At 39.6% G+C, this 26936-nt stretch overlaps 2 protein-coding genes across 3 annotated transcripts in view; one reads left to right on the top strand and one right to left on the bottom strand.

Annotated features, from left to right (window-relative positions):
- Window positions 1–26936, bottom strand: part of LOC134289569 (uncharacterized) — a 96948-nt gene that overhangs the window by 59557 nt on the left and 10455 nt on the right. The window lies entirely within an intron of this gene.
- LOC134291778 (peritrophin-1-like) lies at window positions 19028–19870 on the top strand. Of its 2 annotated transcripts, none has more exons than XM_062859945.1 (2): window positions 19028–19257; window positions 19324–19870. In XM_062859945.1, the coding sequence occupies exons 1-2, from the start codon at window positions 19251–19253 to the stop codon at window positions 19731–19733; spliced, it is 417 nt and encodes a 138-aa protein (XP_062715929.1). In that variant the 5' UTR covers window positions 19028–19250; the 3' UTR covers window positions 19734–19870. The 2 variants fall into 2 exon arrangements, with proteins under 2 accessions (XP_062715929.1, XP_062715927.1); XM_062859943.1 differs by having other exon boundaries at window positions 19321–19870.

The following is a 26936-nucleotide window of genomic DNA, read 5'->3' as shown; positions in this document are numbered from 1 at the left end:
AACCAAGAAATAAGGGTATATTTGGTATGCGAAAAAATGCCGGACTTCAAAAATGGCGACTAGAACGCACGAGATGGTGTACTAAAATCTAAGATTGCGGCTTAAAATTCAAGATGGCGGTTGTTCAATTGAGTTTTAGTCCGTAAAACAACGCAATAAGAGTATATTTGGTATGGGAAAGAAGTCCGGACTCCAAAAATGGCGACCATAATATACAAGATGAGATTGACGGAGCACAGTGGCACAGTGGTCACACGTTCGCTTCATAAGCGGATGGTCATGGGTTCGGCCCCAGCCCCGGCACATGCAATTTTTCGTCAGTTGCTCTTCCCCCGAAAGCAGCAGACACCTGACCCTCTTCTGAGCTTACCTTTAGCTCTAAGTGCCTGTCCATAAACTACGTAGACCCTTAGGAGAGGGGGGACGAGGGAGGTCTGTCCAAAGTGCCATCATCAAAAGCCAGATAAACGATACGATTTCTGGTGCCATGGAATGGATTTTTGTTAAGCGTATGAGAAAGGCGCCATCACCGCTAGGTGGATAATTTTTGTTATTTTTATTTAATATTCGTGCAGGAATTTTGGCAGACATTATGAAAAGATTCCTTCAGAAATTTCTCTACGGATATCTGCAGGGCTCTTCTCAGAAATATCACAAGCAATTTTCCATTGAATAATTTTCACAGTTCCTCAAGAAATTTTGTATGATGATTTTTTTTTTTCAAAGCGTTAAGGATGTATTTTAAGAAGTTTCTTCAAGAATTAAGGAGGCATCTTAAGGAGTATTTTAAGGTATTTATCTCAGGGTGTCGTGAGGAGTTATTTTAAGAATGGCTCCAGAAAATTTTCAAAAATTTCTTCTAGTTATCTCCAAAGTTAAAACAAGGACTTTTTTTTATAAAAAAGGGGGGTTCCTTCAGATCAGACAATCGTTCAGGGATTTATTTAGAATTTCTTTCACAGAATTTCTCAGGAATTTCTAATGCAATTCTTGGAGGAACCCTTAAAAGAATTTTCGAACGAATCTCTGTAGGATTAAAAAAAAATGTATCAGATTTTCTGTAAAACTCCATGAAAGAACTGTTGAAGAAATCCCGCATTGAAATTCCTGAAGAAATCCATTAAACTTTGAAGAAGTCTCTGAGGATATTCTTAAAAGAATCCCTGATGCAATATCGGAAGAATTCCAAAATCAAATTTCTGAAAGAATCTCTGAAGAAATTTTTCAAGAAGGAATTTTGAAAAACTGATAAATACCTGGAGAAATTCCCCGAAAAAGCCTTGAGTGGAATTCCTAGAAAAGTTTATTATGTAATCTTAACCTTCACGTACCCGACCCCTGGCACAAATTTCCCGAATGGAGGAGAACGTGCCTCTAGAGCCAACCTACTGATACCCGACCCCTGACAACTCATTTTCAAAATGCTAGCGTTTCGTCAATTTTCATCCGATTTTTTTTTCAAGCCCTCAATCGATCATAATTTGGTACTAGTTTATTAAATTCAACTGGCCATGTATTATCCGGAACCATTCCGGAGATTTTACGGATTATACTGGGGTGAGGGGGTGGAGAAGGGTTCTGTTTCGCCAAATGGCTAAAAGTGATTATTTCGTGTGTTATTGTGTTTGAGAGGCCCTCGCGGAACCTGTTGCAGGTGTTCCGGAGCGGCCATATTAGGTGATACATATTTAAGTCAATCTTTTCTGCCCGATTCTTTCGCAATCATGAAGATTGATACGTCGCTCGGCATGTTTTGGTTGCAAACCAGAAATGTCCCCGATAACACCCCCGTGGAACCTGTGCTATATGTTCCGGGATGGCCAGTTGATACATACGTCAATATATCGTTTCTGACTCAGTCAGAACTCAGTGTTTCACTGTTCGCAATGAAAATTTCACTGAACATCGATGGTTCAAACACAATAATAAACGAAATAATCACTTTTAGCCATTTTGGCAACCTCCTGACCCCAGCACAATCCGGAATATCGCCGGAATGGTTCCGGATATTGCATGGCCACTTGAGTATAATAAACTAGCACCAATTTATGATCGATTGAGAGCGACTCAAAAAAAAAACGGACGAAAATTGATGAAATACCAGCATTTTGAAAATAAGTTGTCGGGGGTCCGGTACGTGAAGGATATTGAAAATTCCTGAAATCCTTTGATAAAACTCGTCCATGATTCTGTGGAAGATGTTTTGAAGAAATTCATGGAGGAATTTCCGGAGGAATTTGGAGCTTTTGATTTTATGAAGGAATCGCTGAAAGCATTTCTGAATGTATCCCTGAAGCAATTTGTGGACTTATTTCTGAAGAAATCCTTTGAAAAAGCTCGAGATATTTTTAAAGGAATCTCTGTAGAAATAAGGAAAATACATTTCTGAATAAATTACTCAGAGAAAATGCCGGAGGAAATAATGGATAAATACATGGAGAAATATCTGGAGCAACTCCTGAAGAAATCTCTGTTTGAAATCCTGGAAGAATTCCTGCAGAATTTTCTGAATGAATCCCTGTAGAAGTTCCTGGGCACATTCTGGCGGAAATTTTCATTGAACAAATCTCGGATGGACTTCCAGAACGAATTTCTGAATGAATCTCTGGAAGATTTTTCAAAGAGTCCACTGTACGAATTTACGAAAGAATCTTTGAAAGATTTTCCAAAGTAATCCCTGTAGAACGTTGTGAAAGAATCCCTGGAAGAAATCCCCAAACGAATATCTGGAAGAATTTCTGAATCCCTGGCGAAGTTTCAGGAGTAACTCGTGAGAATGTTCAAAAAATAATTCCTGGAGAAGTTTTCAAGGGAATTTCTTAAGAGAACCTTCTTGAAATTGAGAAATTTTGAAAGCAATCCATAGAAGATTTATTCATGGAATCCTTGGACAATTTTATGAAGGTACTTCATAATTCTCCAGGGAAATTTCTTAAGAAATCCCCTTAAAATCCGTGGAGAATCCGTGGAGGAATTTCAGAAAGAATTCTGAACTTTTGATTTTCTGGAAGAATCTCTGAAAGCATTTCCTAAGAAATCTTAGGATGATTTCCTGAAAGAATTCTCGCACGGAAATAACTAAACAATTTCTGAAAGATAACGATAATGAATTTCTGAAGCAATCCTTGCAAGATTTTCTAAAATGACCTTTCTATATATTTCAGAAAAATAGCTAACGAAATATCTGAATCAACCCTTGTAAGGAACTCTCGAAATCCCTAGAGATAATTCAAGTATAAATCTTTGAAAGATTTTTTAAGAACCCGTAGAGTTATTTCCGGGGAATCTTGTGGAGTAATCCATGGGTGCCCATTTTTTTTTTGTTATCACAAGAGCTTTTTTTTCCTCCCCTGTTGGGGAAATTAGGCCACTGCGTCCAATAGGCTGAACTTTTGTGGCATATCTCAAGAGCTTACTCATTGAGCAACTTGGAATAACCTCGAATTTTATGTCAATTTGAGCTAAATCCCCTTATTTGTACGAATTCTCGTTGAACATGAGCAGAGAGAGACGTCTGTTTGTCTATGGTATTATTTTTGTTTTATTTCAAGCTTATGCGAGTTTAATTTAAAAAAACAGCGTACCTACCAAGATAACGAAAAAAAAATTAAAATTGCAAAGTTTGATTATTTGTTAACCTTGCTCTATTAATACCCACGCATTCACTTTCGCTCGCATTTGAACAGCAGCGTTGAAACCGCTCGTAATAGGAACTAATTATACAACGACAAACCGAATGGCGCACCAGATGTTTTTCGCCACATATCCAAGTGTTTCGAAGCAATCAATCAAAATTTCAACCTACGACGCCAATCTGATTTATTGAAGGCGTGTGGAACACCTAATTGATGAGTTTTGACCGCCATCCATACATTTTTGATCCAAGCGCCGCACCACCAGCGAAACATCACACAACTTTCGACTGCTCCAGTCAAAACATAAAAAAATACACTGCTGCTGTTCGCCAGCCAGAGTGCCACAGTCCAGTGAAACTGCAATCGAAAGTTTATGTGTGGAAGTCGAAGTAGGTATGCTCCGAGCGTATATGTTGATGGTTTCCATAAAGCGGCTACTAACCTATCCGGTGAAACACGAGAAATTTTTTGCACGGAACAACATACATATTACCTATCCTCGTGTATGGAGAACATCCGAATGCATTTTCCAGTGAAAGTGGTTTCCATTTGATTAAACACCTCCGTACTAATTATTTTGGGCACCCAAAATTGAATATCTCCGGAACGCAAACAAAATTTCAGAGCGCAGAAACTAAATTCGACTCATAAATCTTCGCAGTTCACACCTTCGAGAGAACTTCCATCCACCATCATTACAGAAACTCAGCTACCTCCCTAGCTACCTATACAATAATAACGGTTCGATGATCGACGAAAAATAACGCATTAGAGGCCAATTTTCGGCTGCCTGGGCTGGACCGGGCCGGCCGGGTTGTGTTGAAACAGTTGGTGCTCTACTTCGAGAGGTGCGCCCGGCTTCTTGGGAGCACGTTGTTGGGTGCACAGTTCCGATCGAAAGATTGGAGCCAGAAGCAATTGAAGCATCAGCGTGAAGCACATGCGAATGTTTTGCATTGGTACTTCTATATTCGAATTGTGTGATCAATTACATACTTTTTCGACTCAAATTTATTTGAAGTATTTATGAAGATATTCCTAAGAAACTTTTAAATAAGCGACTTTTGCACGAATCCTGGGAAATTCCTGGACGGACTTGGTGGTCTAGTGGCTACCGCTTCTGATTCATATGCAGAATGTCATGGGTTCAATCCCTGGCCCGTCCCTTTCATCTTTTTGTGTCTTTCTATCCACTTTCTCTCTCTCCCTCTCTCTCTCTCTCTCTCTCTCTCTCTCTCTCTCTCTCTCTTTTCTCTACATATACAACTCATGTATATTCATATGTTCATAGCCATCGCTAAAACCAGAAATGAATTGCAAAAAGTCGTTTCCCTTCCTTCCAACTTCCACAGCACAGTGTTATAAAACGCCTACAAGTTATGCAACCAAAGCGAGCTGTGCCCAATGAGAGTATATAGGCTCTCATTGAGCTGTGCCGCTTGTCCTTCATATAGTAATCACCACACAATCTATCACCTTACGAACACTATAAAATAGGGAATGGCGCCACTTGGGCGGTGGCTTCTATATTCGTCTGTTTTCCACTATAACTCAGTCAAAGTTGAACCAATTGACACAACTTTTGGAATGTGGTGAGATAGGTATAGTATCTACCCGTGTACATCATTTCAAGTCAATTGGTTTAAAATTGACTGAGTTATAGAAGAAAACAGACGAATATAGAAGCCACCGCCCAAGTGGCGCGATACCCTATCCCCTATCCATGGATCGCATCACCGACTCAACGGTGACTCCCAGATCTCCCATCCTTTCCGTCTAACAAATACCCCAGTCCGTGCTGATTGTGGGGATGCAGAGGTGCTCTTGGTCTTTAGTAGCAACAACCAGCACACTCTAACATTCCTTTCCCTTCCCAACTGACTATAAGGACGTGGCCGGCGCCGTTATTGATAAAAATGTATTATCTGCTTAAATTGCACTTTGAGAATAAGTGGAGTGTCCCAGTCCTTATTCATTTGGATCTCAGTGCAATTGGTACCAGCTCAGATCAATCACGGAGGAGCAATCATTGACATGTATAGTCAGATTTGATCGTTGATCGAATCGTGAAAAAAATCCTGAATTTCTTGCGGAAAACGCAGCAGCAGTTAATTCAGGAATCTCCGAAAGCATTCCAATAGGTTTTTCTTACCTTAGGTCAAATCTATAAAAAAAAACCTTGGAGCATATCTTGACGGCACGGTAAAGACTGGTTATTTGTGAAATTCAGAGTCCATTGGGATTACTAGCCTCTGCTCAGCAACCCCTATCCCATATCCCTCGTAGCACCGGCCGAGTTGCGAGCTACCTTAAACAGGTTCGGGTAACCAACCGCGGAGGAAACTTTGGTTGTAGGCTGGAAGGGAAGAGAGGGGGAAGGTGTATACTTCGTTGGTGTGCTCGACCATAAATGATGTTTTGTCACTTCTCAGTCTTAACAAAATAAAAACGCCCAATCGGATGCCCTATCGGAAACAAAACTCCAAAGTTAGCACTCCGAAGTTTAGTATCTAATTCGAGAACAATCATCATTTGTGTGAGAAAACTCGATCCATGCGACAGTTACAGGATCTGCCGAACCATACTAAACAAGAATACTGTTACTATTGAGTCCCTGAAGAAGGTCCCAAACGGACCGAAACGTTGGACAAAATAAAATAACAGCGTTTTGATTTTGTCAAGACTGAGAAGCCACAAAACATCAGGTGTTTACTTCTGCAAAGCGTCTGTTCCCCAGGAGGAGCTTCTGTTCTCCACGTTAAGGCCGGCTGATCGACGTCTGAGTGCCAGAAAAGGACTCTAAACTCAACTATGTACTACGGTCCTTCGGAAAGTAGGGAGCTGCCTTACGAGCCAGCCGTAAAACTATTGCAACGGAAAATCAGCAACAGTCATTGGCGTAACTAGGATTTTTTTCTGGAGGGGGCCCAGGGGGGGCCTGACCTGAGATGAATTTTAAGCGGGATGGGCGCCCGATATGTGAATATGCAAATCAGTATTGTAGTTTTGAGTAATCAAAATGACAGTTTCAGATTTGTTCATAGTTTTGTAAACTATATGAGTACGAACAATTCCTCCAAGATTTTTTTCCATAGCTTAATTCAGTGATTCCATCTTGGCTTCTTCCAGAAATTCAATCAAGAATTCATCTAGGGATTCCACTAGACATTTTTTCGGGGATTTGTCTTGGGATATCTTTAGAGGTTCCTCCAGTAATTGTTCCAGTGCTTTTTTCGCAGTTTCCTTCAGGAATTTCTCCAGAAATCCTTTAAGGTATTTCTGCAGGTATTCAGAGATTTCTACAGGGATATCTCCATATATGCCTTCCAAAATTCCACAAGAGATTCACCTATAATTACATCTGGAATGATTCGAAGTATTTCTGCAGGAATGTTTTCAGAAATTCTTTTAGAAAATTTTACTTAGAGATTCTTAAAAAACACTCCAAGGATTGCTTGAAGAATTTGTACAAAAAATCTTTAGGGATCCTAGTTTTTTTGTATCTGCATTAACGAGATTTTTTAGCCCTAGGCTAGTTCATCTCGGGACCCACGCTTTACTTCCCTTCCGAAGGAAGAACTCACATTTTGCGAGTTTGTCGGGAGCGGAATTCGATCCCAGGTCCTCGGCGTGATAGTCAAGTGTTCTAACCATCCCACCAGGTCCGCTCCACTAGGGATCCTAGTATTCCTTCAACAATTACTGCAGACATTGATTTCTTCATTTTTTTATCCAGGAATATTCCTACAAAAATTCTTCCAGGTATTCGCTAAGAAAACTCTCCTGAGATTCCAAAAAGAGTTCCTAATGGGGCTTGCTTCCGGGATTCCTCATCGGGTTTCTTCATAAATTACTTCAAGAGTTCCTCCAGGGATTCACCGGAAATTTCTACTGTTATTCTTACAAAAACGAATTCCGAGATTATTTTAAACATTTCTAGAAGAACTCTTATTGGGATTCCTTCAGAAACTCCCGCAGGAATAAATCCAGAATTTCAGGATTTCCTCAGGAATTTCAGCGGTTTCTTCAGTATTTCCCCTGAGAATTCTTCAGAAAATCGTCCTGGAATTCCCTCAGAAATCAAAATTTGTATTTCATCAGGAATGAATCTTCAGATTCCTCCCGGATTTTTTTCAAGAATTATTCCTGGTATTCCTCCTGGCATGCCTCTAGGATTTCATTCAGGCATTTCTCCAGAGACTTCTGCAAGAGTTCTACCAAGAATTTCTCCAGGTATTACCCCAGGTATTTCCTCAGGAATTACTCCAGGAATTTATTCAAGTTTGGATCCAGGAATTCTTCCATGAATTCCCCCGAAAATTCTTCCAGGAATTTGTTCTCTAGGGTTTCCTCTGCACATTCTTCCAGGATTTATTTCATGGATCCCTCCAGGAATTCCACCGATGATTCCTGCAGTAATTCCTCCAGAAAATCCTCCTGGAACTCCACCAGAAATTCCTTTCTGAATTCCTCTAAAAATTACTCCAGGAATTCCTTCAGAAATTTCTCCATGGATTCCTTCTAGAATTCCTCTAGAGATTCTTCCAGGATTTCATTCAGGGATTCTCAAGATATTCATTTAGGGATTCCTCCTGCAGTTCTTCCATGAATAGTTCCACGGATTTTCCCCAAGATTTCCTATAGAGATTTGTCCAGGAATTCCTCCTGACGTTCTCCCAGAAATTGTTTCAGGGATTCCTCCAGGTTTTTTTTTGCAAGAATTCCCCCAGGGATTCTTCCAAGTAATTCTCTAGAAATTCAGGATGCCTCCAGGAATTCCTCAAGAGGTTACTTAAGTATTACCCCAAGAATCCCTTTCAGAAAGTCCATAGGAATTCCTTCAGAAATTACTACCGCAATTCCTTCAGGAATTCCTCCTGGAATTCCTCCAAAAATTCCTCTGGGAATTCCTCTAGAAATTTCTCTTGGATTTTCTTCAGAAATTTCTCTTGGAGTTTCTTCAGAAATTTCTCTTGGAATTTCTTCAGAAATTTCTTTTGGAATTTCTTCAGAAATTTCTTTTGGAATTTCTTCAGAAATTCCTCCATTAACTGCTTCCAGAATTTCTCTCGAGATTCCTCCAGGAATTCATTCAAGAATTCTTCCAGGGATAGTTCCAAGGGATTCCACAAAAAATCCCTTACAGATTAATCGAGGATTTCTTCCTGGATTCCGCAAGGAATTCATCCAGAACTTCCTGCAGGAATTTGTCCAGAACTTTCCAAGCATTCCTCCTGAGGTTTCTCCAGAAATTGCTTCAGGGATTCCTCCAGGGATTTTTCAAAGAATTTGCCCAGGGATTCTTCCAAGAATTTCTCTAGAAATTTCTCTAAGGATTCCTCTAGGAATTTTCCAAGAGGTTTCTTTAGAAATTTCTCCTGGGAGTTTCTCCATGGACTCATCCCGGGATTTCTCCAGCAATTCATCTAGAGATTGCTTCGGGAGTTCTTCTAAACACTCCAAACTCCAGGAGATTGCTCCCAGAATTCTTCTGAAAACTGCACCAGGAACTCATCTAGAAATGTATCCAGAGATTACTCCAGGCATTAGTCCAGGAATTTCTCCAGGGATTTTTAAAGGAAATTCCCCAGGGTTTCCTCCAGGGATTTCTTAAGGAATTTCTCGAGAGATTCCTCCAGGAATTGATACAGGCATTTCTCCAGGAATTTATCCAGGGGTTACTCCAGGCATTCCTCCATAAGTTCCTCCAGAGATTTCTATAGGGATTCCTCCAGGCATTAATCCAGGATTCCTTCAGAAATTACTTCCACAATTTCTCCAAGAATTTATCTAGAAAATCCTTCAGGGATTCATTTAGAAATTACCTCAAGAATTCCTCCCGGAGTTTGTCCAAGAAATATTCCAGTAATTCTTCCTGGGATTCCTGAATGATTTCCTCCTGAGATATCTCTAGGAATTCCTTCAAATATTTTTTCAGGAATCCTCCAGGAAATCATCGAGGGATTCTTTTAAAAATTTCCCCACAAATTCTTTCTGGAATTTATTCAAGAATTATTCCAGGTATTCCTTCTGGCATTCTTCCAGGATTTCATCCAGGCATTTCTCCACGGACTCCTCCAGGAGTTCTACCACGAATTTCACCAAAAATTACCCCAGGTATTTCTTCAGGAATACTTTCGATAATTTATTCAGGAATGGATCCAGGAATTCCTCCAGGAATTTCTTCGGAAACTCGTACAGCAATTCCTTCAGGAATTGTTCCAGGAATGCCTCCAGAAATCCTTCCAGGGTTTCCCCCAAGAATTAATCCAGGAATTTCTTCTCCGCGGTTTCCTCTACACATTCCTCCAGGAATTATGTCATGGATTCCTCCAGAAATTCCTTCGATGATTTCTCCAGTAATTCTTCCAGAAATTCCTTCTGAAATTGCTCCTGTAAGTCCTCCAGAAATTCCTCTGGAAATTTCTCCTGGAACTCCATTAGAAATTCCTCTCAGAATTCCTCTAGGAATTTCTCTAGGAATTTCTTAAGGAATTTCTCTATGAATATATTCAGAAATTTCTTCATGGTTTCCTTCCAGAATTCCTCTAGAGATTCTTCCAGGAATTCGTTGAAGGATTCCTCAAAGAATTGATTAAGGGATTCCTCCTGGAATTCATCCATGAATAGTTCCATGGAATTTCCCCAAGATTTCCTATAAAGATTTGTCCAGAAATTCCTCCTGAAATTCCACCTGGAACTTGTCCGGAAGTTCCTCCAGGAATCCCTCCTAAGGTTCCTCCAGAAATTTGTTTCAGGGATTTCTCCAGGGTTCTTTCCAAGAATATCTCCAGGGATTTTTTCAAGAATTTTTGTAGAAATTTCTCTAAGAAATTTTGCGGGAATTCCTTATGGGGTTTCTTCAGAAATACCCCAGGAATTCCTTCAGAAAGTCCTTCAGGAATTCATATAGGAATTCCTTTAGGAGTTTCTCTGGGAATTCCTCAGAAATTACTACCGCAGTGTCTCCAGGGGCTTCTCAAGAAATTCCACCAAGATTTACCGTAGGTATTTCTTCAGAAATTCTTACAGGAATTTCTTCAAAAATTGATCCAGGAATCCCTCCAGGAATTTCTTCGGAAATTCCTACAGCATTCCTCCAGGCATTTCTGCAGGAAATCCTTTAGAGATTGCATCCAATATTCTTTCAGGAGATTCTTCAGGAAATTCTATAGGAAGTTTTCCAAGGGATTCCTCCGGAAATTCTTTCAGGTTTCCTCTAGGAATTAATCCATGGATTTCAACTCCAGGGATTCCTCTAGAAATTCGTCCAGGAGTTATTTCACGGGTTCTTCTAGAAATTCCACCAAAAATTCCTCCAAGAATATACCAGAAATTCCTGCAGGGATTCCTCTAAAAATTCTTCCGTGAGATTCCTCCAAGAATTCCTCCTGAAATTCCTCCAGAAATCCCTCTGGGAATTCTTCTAGAAATTTATCTGGGAATTTCATCAAAAATTTCTCTAATGCTCCAGGCATTACTCCAGGAACTTCTGCATCCCTGGAAAAATTGGAGAAATTGGAAGCATTTCCTCACTTTTTAATTCTCGATTTTTCATTAAATAACGAAGCAATATTTTCAAAATCGGTTTTCGTACACATGTAGAGTATGGATCAAGGTATCCCCTGAATTTTTTTGTGGTTGAACATATTTTTCGTTTTTGCAGAAACCATTTTTGAACGAAATTTCACAAAAAATGGTTTCTGCAAAAATGCAAAACATTTTCCACCACAAAAAAAAATAGAAGATACCTTGATCCATACTCTACATGTGCACGAAAACCGATTTTGAAAAAATTGCTTTGTTATTTAATGAAAAATCAAAAACCAAAAAAAATGAGAAAATGCTTCCAGTTTCGCCTTAACTTTGGAGCCAAGGGTTTAAAGTCTCTTTAAAAAAGACAAATCAATCAATCAATCCATTAACTTTTCCAGGGAATCCGCCAGGAATTTGTCCAAAAAAATTTCCAGGATTTCCTCCAGAAATCCATCTTGGAATTGCTGAGAAAATTTGCTTATGATTTCACAAAAAAAAATGTGCCTATGATGTTTCGTTCTATGATTTTTCAAAGTAGGTGGTGTCTGTGGAAAATGTTTGATTTTCACTGGAGTTTTCCGGAAAATTAGGCGACCCTGATTTTTTTCCATTTAGTTTTTCAAATATATATGATCCCTACCTTATTTCATTAACCTTCAGAAACTTCATACCAATTTGTACGATAATAAAAAAAAACCCCTAATGCTCCAGGCATTAGTCCAGGAACTTTTCCAGAGATTCCGCATGAAATTTTTCCAGAAGGTTCTCCCGGATATCCTCCAGAAATACATTTAGGAACTCCTCCTGTGATTTCTAGAAGAATTCCTCTAAGGATTCCTCCAGGAATGCATCCAGAAATTCCTCCAAGGATTCACAGGGATTTCTGATGATTCTTCAGATTTTTTTTCCTGAAATTCCTAGCATAATTGCTCTTCGGATTACTCCAGGAATTCATCCAGGGATTCCTTTAGGTATACTTTCACATATTACTCCAGGGATTCCTGCAGGTATTGCTCCGAGAATTCTTGTAATGATTTCTTCCGAAATTTCTCTCGGGATTTTTTTTTTAATTTATTCAGCGGTTAGTTAAAAAATTACAGTGTTCCGTTCATAATGTTTTTCAGGGATTCACCCCAGGGGTTTTTTTAGGATTTCTAGAGCAATTCCTCCAGCGATTTGTATTGAAATTCTATTAGATAATTTTAGAGGGACATAGAAGCCGAGAAATTCTCCAAGAAGTCATCCAGGAATCCTTTCACAATTATCTCATGAATACCAAGTCTTTTACAAGTCCAATCATGAATATCTTCAAACTTACGATTACATCTTGCAGCACCAGCTTTTAAATATATTAAAACTTCCTCAATGACCATTTGAATTTGTGCGTTGTTTGATAGACGCAAAAATACCCCTGGCCCACGACATAAAAAAAAATAATAGTGACCGACTAGAAATCGCCTCCAGCATGGTTTTAATGAATACACTCGCGTTTACGCTTCAGCTACGTACATGTATTCTCACTAGGAATTCACAAACTTTTGCTGGAATTCCATTGCAAATTCAACCAGAGTTTTTCCCCACATGATACTTGATTTCCACAAAGAAGCACTTAACCATATTTTGCAGTAATGCTGCTAGAAAAATTCAAAGATTCTTAAAGATACCCATCCAGGAATTCCTGTAAATTATCATTTAGATTCAATTTCTCAGCGATTTAAAAAAGAAGATGTACAAAGTATTGCTTTTTATAAAATTCGGATTATATAATATTTCCAAACAAAACTAACTAATTACATAGACCATTTTGGACAATGGTCTTGTAAAGAGTGTCAAGTTGAGAATTGTCTCCAATAACTGTCAATGTAAACACATATTATGCCAAATAAATTTCTATTACTGTACGTGTAGTTGAAACCCGGAATTTTAGACTAGCGAAGTTGGATTTTTCTCCAAATCCGTGCGTCGGACCTAACTTCGGAAGTGGTGCGCTGTATAGCTGTTTGCTATACAGCGCACCACTACGCACGGATTTTGAGAAAAAACCAACTTCACTAGTCGAAAACTCCGATTTTCAACTAAATTGAGAATATAGATCTATGTTTGTCACCACGACAGTTGTTTTCAGATTTTTTTCTAATTTCCATATACAGGGTGTTAGGTTCCTGAGTGCAAACTTTTTAAAGGGTGATAGAGGACCATAAATGGAGAAAAAAATTGTTCTACGCATATGGTCAAATCTCAACCGTTACGTAGTTATTGAACTTCCCTTGTTTTTGACTCTTATTGCCTTAACTGGTTATAACTTGAAAATGGTCAAACTCATCGCAGCTTTTTGACCCTTATCCGAAAGATTATTGAATTTTATATCAAATGGCAACTTTGAATCGATTGGTTGAGTTAACTAACTAAGTTTTCTAGAACAAATAGCTCAAAAGTAGTGTGTTTTAATTTATTTTTGTCAATTATCTTTGAAACATGCGTAATAAATTAAAATTCTTTCTTTGGTAAAGTTGTGGCCCCTGTTCCACTCTATAATTCGTTCTTTGACATCAAACTTCTATCTCTTATCGTTTTGTTTCAATTTCGACTTTAACATTGCATTTCAGATCATAAATTTGCAACTGTCATGGAAAGCACTTTTTAGCGCATTGTGGCGCACATTTAAATCAAAATTGCAAGAAAACGATAAGAGCTAGAAGTTTGGTGTCAAAGAATGAATTGTAGAGTGTAACAGGAGCCACAACTTTGTCGAAGAAAGAATTTTAATTTATTACGCATGTTTCAAAGATAATTGACAAAAACCAATGAAAACACACTATTTTTAGCTATTTTGCTCTAGAAAACTTAGTTATTTAACTAAACCAATCGATTCAAAGATGCCATTTGATAGAAAATTCATTAATCTTTCGAATAAGGGTCAAAAAACTTCGATAAGTTTGACTGTTTCCAAGTTATTCCCAGTTAAGGCAATAAGAGTCAAAAACCCAGGAAGTTCAATAACTACTAACGGTTGTGATTTGACCATATGCGTAGAACAATTTTTTTCTCCATTTATGGTCCTCTATCACTCTTTAAAAAGTTTGCACTCAGGAACCTAACACCCTGTATAAAGTCCTTAAAATTTTTCTGGGGGGGGCCTGGCGAATTCTGGGGGGGGCCTGGCCCCCCTGGCCCCCCCTCTAGTTACGCCAATGGCAACAGTATAACACGACCCAAGGCCAACGGCAACGACTCTAGCGAACAAAAAGAACTTGCGATTGGAAACTCGGTAGGGTCTAGTACCATTTGGGCAGGTGTACCTATTTTGGGCACTTGCCGCTATAACTAAGTCAATTTTAAACCGATTGATTTGAAATTTTGCATAGAGTTAGCCACGTACAGTATCTAGCTCTGTACAAAAATTCAAATCAATCGGTTTGAAATTGACTTAGTTATAGCGGCAAGTGCCCAAATGGTACAAGACCCTACGTGGCTGACGATTTCTCAGCTTCATTGGGAGCACCCGCATGCTCGCCGATCTACTGAAGGACCGCGAGTTCGACATCGTAGCGCTGCAGGAGGTGTGTCGTGCAGAGCTGCGGCAACACACGTAAGCTGGGAACAGTTTTTATCGTTATGGGCGACATGCAAAAGGCATGAGTTCGGTTGGGGGCTGATCGGCGAAAGCATGTGCAGGATGAAGATCAAGGGCCGGTTCTTCAACTTCAGAATAATCAACGTGTACAGCCCTCACTCCGGAAGCTCTGATGATCATAAGGACGCATTCTACGCGCAGCTCAAATGCGAGTACGATAGCTGCTAAAGACACGACGTCAAGATCAATATAGCAGACCTTGACGCTCAGGTAGGCCTGGAAGAGGAATTTAGACCGACGATTGGTAAGTTCAGCGCTCACCAGCAGACGAATGAAACCGGCCTACGACTCATTGATTTCACAAGCTCCAAAAACATGCCCATACGTTGCACCTTTTTCCAACACAGCCTCCCTTATCGTTACACCTGGAGATCAACACAGCAGACGGAATCACAAATCGACCACGTTCTGATTGACGGACGGAACATTTCCGACATTATCGATGTCAGGACCTATCGTGGCGCCAACATTGACTTCGACCACTATCTAGTGATGGGCAAACTGCGCCCAAAACTTTTCATCAACAACAATGTACGGTACCGGCGACCGCCACGGTACAACCTAGAGCGACTAAAATAACCGAATGTCGCCTCAGCATACGCGTAGAATCTCGAGGCCGCGTTGCCAGACGAGGGCGAGCTCGATGAAGCCCCTCTAGAGGACTGCTAGAGTACAGTGAAAGCAGCCATCAACGACGCAGCCGAGAGCACCATCGGGTACGTGAAACGGAATCGACGGAACGAATGATTTGACGAAGAGTGCAGAAAAACGCAGCACGGGCGGTAATGCTGCAACAAGGGACCCGACAAAACGTGGAACGTTACAAACAGAAGCGGAAACAAGAGACCCGCCTCTTTCGGGAGAAACAGCGCCGCCTGGAAGAAGCGGAGGGCCAAGAAATGGAACTGCTGTGCCGTGCCCATGAAACACGGAAGTTCTACCAGAAGTTCAACACATTCCGCAACGGCTTCGTGCCGCGAGCCGAAATGTGCAGGGATAAGGACGGAGGCCTCTCGACGGACGGACGTGAGGTGATCGAAAGGTGGAAGTACTTCGGTCAGCAACTGAATAGCGTGGAGAACGTAGGCATGGGAGACCACGGTAACGGAGGAAACGACGGCACCAGTGCAGCGGAAGATGGAAATGAACCATTTCCCACGCTGAGGGAAGTTAAGGATGCCATTCATCAGCTCAAAACCAACAAAGCAGCTGGTAACGATTGTATCGCAGCTAAACTCATCAAGACCCGAGCAGAAGGGCATACCTTACAAATACCATGCGAAGAGCAACATGCGCTCTAATACCTAGAATTGTTATTGCTGCGTTATTGTACGAAATGTTATGAGAACATCACAATAACAGTTGGAGGTATTTGAGCACAGTTTGGTATTGATGTAGTATTTGTTGGTTTAGCAGTGAAAATAATCGAAGAACAAGATTTACTATTACATCATGAAGTCATCGAACATATGAAACATTTAATAACAAGAAATGTTATTAGTTTGTTATTCAATAACTTTGGAATAACAAATACAGCAATTGAAATTTTAGGTATGCATTCATTATTGAAATAACAATACTTGTTATTTTCTAGGTGTTATTCATACAAAATTTTGGTATTCGTTTTTGTTATTTTGTTTCTTATTACCACCTAATGAAGGGCATATCAAGGTATGGTAGTATTTAAGAAAAATACCTTGATATGTTATTCACTTGTTATTTTCTTCTGCTCGGGGATGGGTTCAGAAAAGTTGGCCACCTTTCTGCACCAGCTGATAGTCAGGTTCTGGGAAACCGAACAGCTATAGGAGGAGTGGAAGGAATGGGTAATCTGGCCCATTCACAAGAAAGACGACCATTTGGATTATGAGAACTACAGAGCGATCACTATCTTGAATGTTGCCTACAAAGTGCTATCCCAGATAAGCTTCCGTCGTCTGTCACCTAAAACGAATGAGTTCGTGGGAAGTGATCGACGGCCGGTTGACAACGGACCAGATCTTCACCGTACGGTAAATCCTCCAGAAATGCCGTGAATACCAAGCCCCAACGCATCTCCTGTTCATCGACTTCAAAGCGGCATACGACGGTATCGACCGGGGAGAGCTAAGGAGAATCATGGACGAAAACGGCTTTCCTGGGAAACTGACTAGACTGATTAAAGCAACGATGGACGGTGTGCAAAACTGCGTGAGGGTGTTTCGGGTGAACTACCAGTTCGTTCGAATCTCTCCGGGTGATGGACTCTCATGCCTACTCTTCAACATCGCTCTGGAAGGTGTGATGCGACGATCCGGGCTCAACAATCGTGGAACGATTATCACAAAATCCGGTCAATTTGTGTGCTTTGCGGATGACATGGGCATTATCGCCAGAACATTTAGAACGGTGGCAGAGCTGTACACCCGCCTGAAATGCACCATGTACTAATCGCTAATAAGACCGGTGGTCCTCTACGGACACGAGGCATGGACTATGCTGGAGGAGGACCTGCAGGCATTCGGAGTTTTCGAGTGACGCGTGCTAAGGACGATCTTCGGCGGTGTGCAGGAGAACGGTGTGTGACGGAGAAGGATGAACCACGATCTCGCTGCACTTTACGGGGAACCCAGCATCCAGAAGGTGGCCAAAGCCGGAAGGATACGATAGGCAAGACATGTTGCATGAATGCCGGACAACAACCCTACAAGGTTGGTGTTCGCAACTGATCCGGTTGGTACAAGAAGGCGTGGAGCGCAAAGGCTACGATGCGCAGATCTGGTGTAGCGTGAACTGGCGAGAATTGGGCGTGACCGAGGATGTGAGCGGCAGCCACGAACCGAGTATTGTTGATAACAGTAACAAATTTTGAAAACGACGTATAATCAATGCTACACCATTGATTATACGTCGTTTTCAAAATTTGTTACTGATATGTCCAGCATTAAATGCGACGTTGGGAAAATGAATGTATGTATGTAAATTTACTGGATTTTGAGGGGGTAGCCACCAATTTTTGATCGACCGTGTAGCTAGTGTGGGATTCAATTGAAAACGATTAAAGCTTTGTTCGGCAATAGCAACAACGGGTAGACCCCGATCAGTCCGTCAGCACGAAATGGATGAGTCATAGCCAAACAGTACCTAGCTAGTAGCAAAAGCAACAGCAACAGCAGCAGCAGTAATACACGAAAACAGTTCATTAACCAAGTCGAAAATTGCTACGTTTTTGCATATCCACTCCGTACACATTCGTTTTTTTATTTCTTCTTTTTTTTTGGCAACCACATCATTTTCGATCGTGATCCACTTCGAGACGAGAAGTAAGTGTTGGGAAACAACACGTATGATGCGCTTCGCACTCTACCCGCGCTGCTGCTTGCTTGGCTGACGTAATTGAGTGGTATAGCATTTCATTCACGAATTTTGGAGAGTAAATCGTATTTTTGCGAGTTTGCTTCCGATCCGATCACCACCACCACCACCAATTGTGTGTGGCACACATACTGAATTCTCAATTCACATGGTGGTGGTATGCCATGGGTGACCTTCTTGCGCGCTTGCCGCGATTAGATCGGAATCTACAGTACAGTAGCGAAGTTGCACTGCACTTCGCAGGCCTTCCAGTCCAAGCCATTAGGGTAGCCTATAATCGCTGACCGGAACGGTTGATCGAGTACACCAGCACACTACTGTAACTTGTTGCCAAGTGCTGCTCCGCTTAAACGGAGAACGTGCGCGACCTTTGATAGAGAAGCGCCGCCTCAAACGTCTCGCTCGATGAATGCATTCTGTTTCGATTGATCGAAGGCGACGATGAAACGATTACGAGTTCGGTGGATCTGTATTTGGTATGGACTTGCATTGTGAATGACGTGTGCAATACTAGAAAGAGTGCTAAATTGAACTGAAACTGCGGCAATATTAGCTTTGGCGAGAGCTTCGGAAAGTATAAATTCTGGATGAAGAGCAATACCAGCGGCGTCATGGTCGCATTTTTTTCCGCAGTCAAGTTCGCAGATTGTGAACAATCCACGGTACTCACTTTACGTAATTTATGTTTAGTCCCTTACTGTCAGAGCTGTCAGGTCAGGGTAACACGCTAAATAAAATTTACACAAAAGGCAATTTACACGGAAAAAAATACACGGTTATGAATATTTGTTGGGTACCGGACTGGTCACCGAAAATTTGATCGTTTTCTTTGGTACATCGAGGTCTTGAAATTAGTCTATGGCAATACCTTAACATTAGGCATCCGGTTCGCGAGCTTGAACTACACTAAACAGATATTAACTTCGTTGTACTCAATCATAACATGACAATCATTACAACACCGGTCCATCACTGTCACCTTTTCGATAGATATGAAATTTCCTAGTTTTTGGGTTGATTCCATCGTTTTGTGTAGTCAGTTTTACGGCAATCATTACCGAACTCGGTAGGCAAACCATCACCTCGTAAAAATGTTCGGTAAATCAGTTTGACCTAAATTATGCCCCACTATTTTCGGTAAAAAACATCTAAAAATTCCAGCAGTACTTGGAATCGCCACCCTAACGGCAACACTGGTCACAGTGTTCCCATCGAACGCCCTGGCCGCACAGATAGACGTCGTCCAGTGTCATCCCACCGATACGCACTTCGTGGACGATCCCCGCGAATGCCACATGTACTTCACGTGCTACCAAGGGCAGCCCACTCCGATGATGTGCCCTCCGGGATTTAAGTTTGTGGAGGCCCTACAGGCGTGCTACCAGGTCCCGGTGGACGAATGTTTCCCATGTCCTGAGACGGGAATCAAGTACTTTCCGCATCCCAAGTCGTGCCAGAAGTATGTGATGTGTTTCGTGGGAGCAGCCCACGAAATGACGTGCGCCGAGGGGCTGTTGTTCAATCCGGCTGTTGGGCAGTGCGATCTGGAGGCCAATGTTGATTGTGCGATTTAGAGAGTATGGGAAGAGTTATAAATCTAGTGTTTTAGGGTGGTGTAAGTGTCAACAACAGCAGAAAATATCTTCATAGTGGTAATTAGACATCATTTGGTGGTGGTTTATCTAATAATAAAACTTAGAATAAATTAGAATTTTCAGCACAGTTAAACGGTAGCAATTAAAGTTTGATTCGATCCACGGCTTTTTGTTTGCTTTAACCAACTGTGCCACATTGTACTGAAAAAAACCTTGAAAAATAGAAGACACTCAATGTTGAAGTGGCAAATATAAAGATGAAATTTTGAAAAAAAAAACGCGTTCTGGTGTGATTCGAACCCATGACTCCGTATTCGCTAGACCGGCGCTTTAACCAACTAAGCCACAGAACATGTAACGGTTTTGTGAGAAAGAAAGCCAAACTGACTCCGAGCCCACACCATAAGCACTCCTATTTTCACAATTCCACCTCTCTTTCGGCTTAGATGCCAACCTTTCAACACGCTCGCGGTTTTGCCTTCTAATTATAGGGGAACTGCGGAAATAACGCCCCCAGGGGCAAAACGCCTTCACGCGATTTCACCAAATTGTGGAGGTTTCCGTTAGATGCAAGCAAACTAGAACTAAAACTGATCAGGTTAAGCGCAAGAACGGCTGCTATTGTCGAAAGAAAAGCGTGAAAAACGACAATTTTCCATGGGAAAGATTCCCTGCAAATTTTGTTTGCACGCGCGCCAAAAGTTGAAGTCTCTTAGCTAAGGGAGTAAACTGCTCTCCAAGGCGGAATACGACCTTAAAATAAGCATAATTTGAGGTTTATGACCACATATGCTTAGCCGTGGCGTTACAAGCGAGAGGGAATCAAAGGGGTGTAAGTGACCATTTTGTCAATTTTGAGTTGAGCATATCATAAAATTCTTCAAATTTCAAGCTTTCAGGAACTTGTTTAAGATTGTTTCTACGATGTTTGGAAAAATTACAATAAATCAGAGAAAATGGGATTGGTTTCGAAACTCCCTACATTTTGTATGGAATGAAAAATTGGACAAAAACTTTAAACCTCATTTACTCGAAAGTGTGTTTTTGGCACTTACACCCCTTTGCTTCTAACCCCCTCAATTGTTTTTTTTTTTTTAGCCAATCAATCAATATTCTGTGTCTTCAAATTTTTGAGTTTTTCCCTGTACGTTAAGTCGCACCAGCAAATTGGCACAAACTGGAAAAACTTTTGAACTTTTGTCGCTAGACAATTCGCTCTCACTTGTAGTTAGAGGGCACAAACGCGAATGTATTGTGGATTGCATCTAAGCCGCAAGAGAGATGGGTTTGCGAAAAAGGAGTGTTCACAGTGTGACTTTGGAGTCTGTTTGGCTTTCTATTCCGCTGAACCATAACCTGTTCTGCGGCTTAGTTAGTTAGAGCGCCGGTCTAGCGAATACGGAGTCGTGGGTTCCAATCCCACCAGAACGTGATTTTTTTCACATATATTATCTCTCAATTTACCAATAAGCAACATTTCGTGCCTTCTAATCTAAGTCTTTCCAGTTTGTACCAATTTGCAAGTACGACTAAACGTACTGGGAAATACTTGAAATTTGGACACAGAATATTGATTAATTGGAAAATCGAGAGGAGATATTGTAAAAAAAACCTGACCGATTTCCGCGCCCCTTCACTGGTACATTCCCATGGATGAATTCCCGGAGGAATCTCTGAAGAACCCACTCGAGCCATTCCTGAAGGAACTGTTGGAACAACTTCTAAAAGAATTCATGGAACAACTTTTGTAGAAATCCGTGCTGAAATATCTGAAGTAATCCTAGGAATACTTGGAAAGTCTTTAAAGATACTTCCGAAAGTATCGCTGAAGAAGTTTCAGTAGGAAATGAAAAAATCTAAAGAAAATTTTAGATTATTTCTTCAATGAATTCCTGAAACAACAGGAGTATTTTAAGAATCCATAGATTGATTTTCTGAAGAAATTCCAGGAGGAAAGTTCTTGAGATATTTTTGAAAAAAAAACCTGCAGAAATCCCCTAATAGAAATCCTAACCATTGTGTTTTTGATTTCCTGGAGGAATTCATAGGGAGTTTCCTAGAGGTACGCTTGGAGCAAATCCTACAGAAATTTTTGAGAAAATTAATAGAGGATTAATGAATCTTTGTGTGCATTTCTGCAGGCATATCTGAAAGAATGTCTTCCAGCCTTTTGGTAAGACTCCTTATTACAATCTGTGGAGGAATCTGTAGAAAAATTTCTGAAAGTTTCTGTGGAGGATTTTCTAAGACTTTCATAAGTAATCCTTGGAGCATTTCTGGCAGAATCTCTATGCGAAAAAAATAAAAAAAAATCGTAGCTGAATTTCTGGAACAATCTTTGCTAGGTTTTCCGGAAAGAATTCTAATATCTAAAGCAATCCATGCAACATTATTGGACCTATCAGTGCAAGATTTTCTTGAGGAGTTCTTGGAGAAATTTCTGGAGGACATTCTAAAGTCTAAAGGTATCCCTAGAAGATTTTGGGGAAGAATTTCTGACAAAATTTCTTTAGTTTCCTGGATGATTTTTTATAGTAAATCTATGAGGAGTTTCCAAAGGAGTCCCTGAAAGAATTTCTTTGAGAATCGCTGGGAGATTTTTTCAGGAGCTCAAGATTTTTTTTAAATGAATCCGAGGATGGACTTCAGCAAGGTTCAATGAAAGAATTATCGAAAAACATGTGGAATTTTTTTCAAAGTGATCCTTGGTGAAATTTGTAAAGAAATCTCTGGAGGATAATTTTTGAAGAAATTATTAGTGGAACTTATAATAAAAGTCATGGGAGATTTTCTGGAAGAATCCCTCGAAAAAAAATGTGAAGGAAACCCTAGGGGAGTTTTTTTTAAGTAATATCTGCAGCAAATTCCCGAATGAATCACACAACATTTTTTAAAAAATCCCTGGAGGAATTTCTGAAGAAATCCCAGGAATATTTTGTGGCATAAATTCAGATTTAATTTTTTTTTATGTCTTTATTTATGAGATTTTCAGCCCGAGGCTGGTTCATCTCAGAGATTTAAAAAAAAATCCCTGAAGCAAATTTTCAAACAAACCCCGGAGAAAGTTTTGGAATAAATTGAGAGAATGCTTAAAGGAATTTCCAAAGAAATTTCCGGAAAAAATCTAGAGGAGTCCTGAAAAAAAAAATAGGGTAAATCTCTGAAGGATTTTCTGAAGAAATCCTTGGTGGAATTTCTGCCGAAACTCATACATAACTCTTTGTGAAACTTCGGGAGAATTCGCTGGTTGAATTTCTGGAGAAATTGGAAGTTGCTGTGGGAATTTCTGGTGGAATCCTTGAAAAAACATCCAGAGTAACTCCTGTACAAATTTTTTAAGGAACTTTTGAAACATTTTCTGAAAAAAACTCTAGAATAGTTTCTGAGGGCATCGCTGAAAGTTTTGTAAAAGGAATCTCTGGATAAATTTCTTAATAAAGGACTAAAGAAATTTTAAATGAATCCCTTGAGGAATTTCTGTTCAAATTCATGTTTTTTTTTTTTTTGACAACATGGAGGAATCCCAAAAGTCAATCATGCAAGATGCTTTGAAAGAATTCTTTGTTGAATTTGTAAAATAAGAGGAATTTTCAAACAAATCCTTGAAGAATATTTTCGTATGAATCCATTAAAGATTTTTGAAAAATTTCCGTGAGGGATTTTTTTGGCTGAATACTTGGACAAATTTCAGAAAAAAAAGGAGTCTCCTATAGATGATCGAAACGAATGCCTAGAAAAATTTCTGAATAAATATCCAAAGGAATTCCTGAAGCAATCCCTTGGAGATTTCGAAGATGAATTATTTGTGACATTTGTGGAGGAACCCATGGAAGATTTTCTGAAATAAACTGTAACATGATGATTTGATTTCTTGGGAGACCGTCGTGTTATAAAGTTGAAAATTCTGGGTTCACTTAATTTAATTTAACACCGCAAAATTTCAACAAAAGGCGACCGAGCAAATAGCGGTACAAACCTACACTACTCGTACAGAAAGATCGTACGGCAAACATAGAAAAACCAGTTACCACGCTCTATCAAGTGCGTGTCACGAATCTCTAAATTTCCGAAGGAACCCCTTGGGGAATTTCAGAAGGAAATTTTTAAAGCAATTCGTAAAAGAAAATTTTTGAAACGGTTTGTAAAGAAATTCGAAGGTGAATGCTCGAAGACATTTTCAAACGAATCCCTGAATGACTAACCATACATATTTTTGGAGCCAAAAGATTTCGATCGTAACAAGCAAGCGAGATAGTGGGTTCTTCGTGGCAGCCCAATGTTTGCGCCGTTAAACTTTAAAAATCGAATGCTCCTTTTTTTCCCAAAAATTTAGTAATAAAAATTACAGAATTTCATAAACTGCTCCTTGAAATGATTGAAACGATCCCTAGAATGACCCATAATAAATAGGAAGCGATTCCTTAAAAATTGGAAAATGGTCCATCGAGAAATCAAAGAAACATAAAATATGAGAAATGATCCATAGAAAATAGGAGATGGAACCATTAAACATAGAAAATGATCCATGAAATTTTAGAAGCGATCCATAAAATTTAAGAAAAAAAAACATGAAACTTAAGAAATGATCCATGAACCAACAATGTCAATTTTACGAAAAAGTCTTCCATGGTTTCATTGGGTCTATAATTTTATGGATCATTATCCCAGTGTTATGGATCATTTCGAAAAAAAAAAATATGGATCGTTCCCAAAATGTTATAAAATATTCCTTATATTTTAAGGATCGTTTTACAATTTTCTAAGGATCGTTTTCTTATTTTCTATGGATCATTTATTATATTTTTAGGGATCGCTTCCTATTTTTTGTTGATCATTCTAGGGATCATTTCAACCATTTCTAGGAGCAGTTTATGAAATTCTGTAATTTTTTAATGCTAAGTTTTACGAAAAGAAGGGAGCATTCGACAATGTTTCATGGATCCAAATGACTGCTCTATGGTTTTATGACATGCTTCTTTGGAACATTGAAAAGTAATCGCACGCTATGTCCCAAGGGAAGTATTATGAAAAGAGAATGTACCTCATTTCGCTAGTACCGTAGTTTTGGACCTCTCGATTCAGAATACGTGCGATTTAAAATAATCCATCTTGGGTTTTCCCCATACATTTTGCTATGCGATGAGATTAACATTTAAATGACTTTTTTCGCCATTTGTATTAAGAAATAGAAAAAAATTCTCAACACTCACTTTCAAAGAGTTACACTCACTTGCTATTTTCTCAGCTCAGAAGCGTGCAATCAAGAAATGATGTATGGACGACTTTTGCATTGTGGTTTTGTCTAAAACTTTACCTCATAGAGTAGGGGTCGCACATACATAACAAAGTCGTCACAGAATTGTAAAAGCGACACTCCACGAAGTGAGTGTAATTTACATTCACCTCGTGGAGAGTTGCCTTCGCAGCTCCCTCACGACTTCGGTATGCGTGTGCGACCCCCACTCTATTCAGCAAAGTTTTAGACAAAATCACAATGCAAAAGTCGTCCATACATCGTTTCTTGATTGCACGCTTCTGAGCTGAGAAAATAGCAAGTGAGTGTAACTCTTTGCAAGTGAGTGTTCCCATCCTTGGCTGCATGTAGTTCAAGTTCATGGTATGTTTTATTTGTCTAAAGAAATTCAATATCAAAATTTGAGATTGCAATACCCTCTTCGGGCACTCTTCGCTATAACTCAGTCAATTCCAAACCAATTGATTTTAAATTTTGTACACGGCTAGATACTATACGTATCTCATCGTGTTCCAAAAATTGTGTGGATTGGTTCAGTTATAGCAGAAAAGTGCCCAAAATAAGACCCCCGCCAAGATGGTTCCACTTCCCTATAATATTTTTGAATCGAAAGAAAAATCTTGAGGTCCTGATATTCCCCAGAACTCTGAGAAGTTTTCCCATATAGTACTGAGATAAATTCCCGCAGACTGCTGAGAGAAATTCCCCCTGAATCTTTCAAGAAAATTCTGAAAGGAGTTCTTCTAGAATTATGAGAGAGATTTCTTCAGAATGCTGAGCGACATTATCTAGAAAAGAAAGCACACAGCTAGTCGTGTTCGGTATTTTTTACCGAAATTGGTAAACATGCGTTCGGTAAAATGTTATTGTTCATCTGTCAAACTCTGTCGGTAAAGTTGCTAACATTACCGAACTTTTCCGGTAAAAAAAACCTCACGGTTGAGATTTCAGTAAAATATTACCGAAGTCGGTGATTTTTTTTTAAGTGTGCAAGACCTTCCCGATATCTTGGTAGGAATTCTCTCTGAGGTTTTTCCTAGAACCCTGAGAGAGATTACTTCATATCCATGAGACGGATTGTCTCAGAATCCCGAGAGGAATTCTCTCCAGAATCGTGTGTTAGTTTGTTTCAGAATCCTAAGAAAAGCTTCCCCTTGGGATTCTTTCAAAATGTTCCAGAATCCTGGAAGGCATTATCCCAGAATCCTGATGGGATTATCCCAGAATCCTAAAATGAATTCTCCCAGAATCCTGAGAGTAATTCCAAAGGCGGTTCTTCCACATTCTTGAGATATACATTTATCTAGAATACTGAAAGAGATTTTTACTAAAAAATCCCTCACAATACTTGGCGGAATTGCCAAAGAAACCTAAGATATACTCTCACAGAATTCTGGGAGATAAAGGGTGATACGGTCAAAATTTGACCACACAATTTTCATAACTTTAAACTGCGTACACCAAAACAGCTGATTTTTGGACCATAATGCTACATTATATGTAGCTAATACCATAAAATTTTCATCAAAATCGATTGAGTATTGGTTGATATATAGATAAAACCATCGACCTACCTTTTTAAAATTTTGTACAAAGGCGCTCCATAGTAAATTTTCGGAAATTTAAGGTCAGTAAAGCACAATTTTGATTATAGAACTACCAATACTGCTCCGATTATTATCAAAATTTTACAGTATAATACTATTATGAAAATATGTTCTTAGTAAAATTTTGAGCCATTTTGTATGAAAACTTTCAAAGTTGTAGCAGTTTGAATATGAAAAAAAACTGACCGGGTGTCACTTAAGCAAATATAACTTTGTAACAGCTGGATCAAATTGAATGAAATTTTTACACAACATTTTGATATGCATACTTCACATACAAAAAAATTTTCATTGAAATCGGTTAAGTATCTCTGACTCTAT

Source organism: Aedes albopictus, chromosome 3 (assembly GCF_035046485.1).
Source record: "Aedes albopictus strain Foshan chromosome 3, AalbF5, whole genome shotgun sequence".
NCBI lineage: Eukaryota > Metazoa > Arthropoda > Insecta > Diptera > Culicidae > Aedes > Aedes albopictus.
Note: the sequence above shows the minus strand (reverse complement) of the source record. Positions and strands in the feature narration are given on the sequence as shown.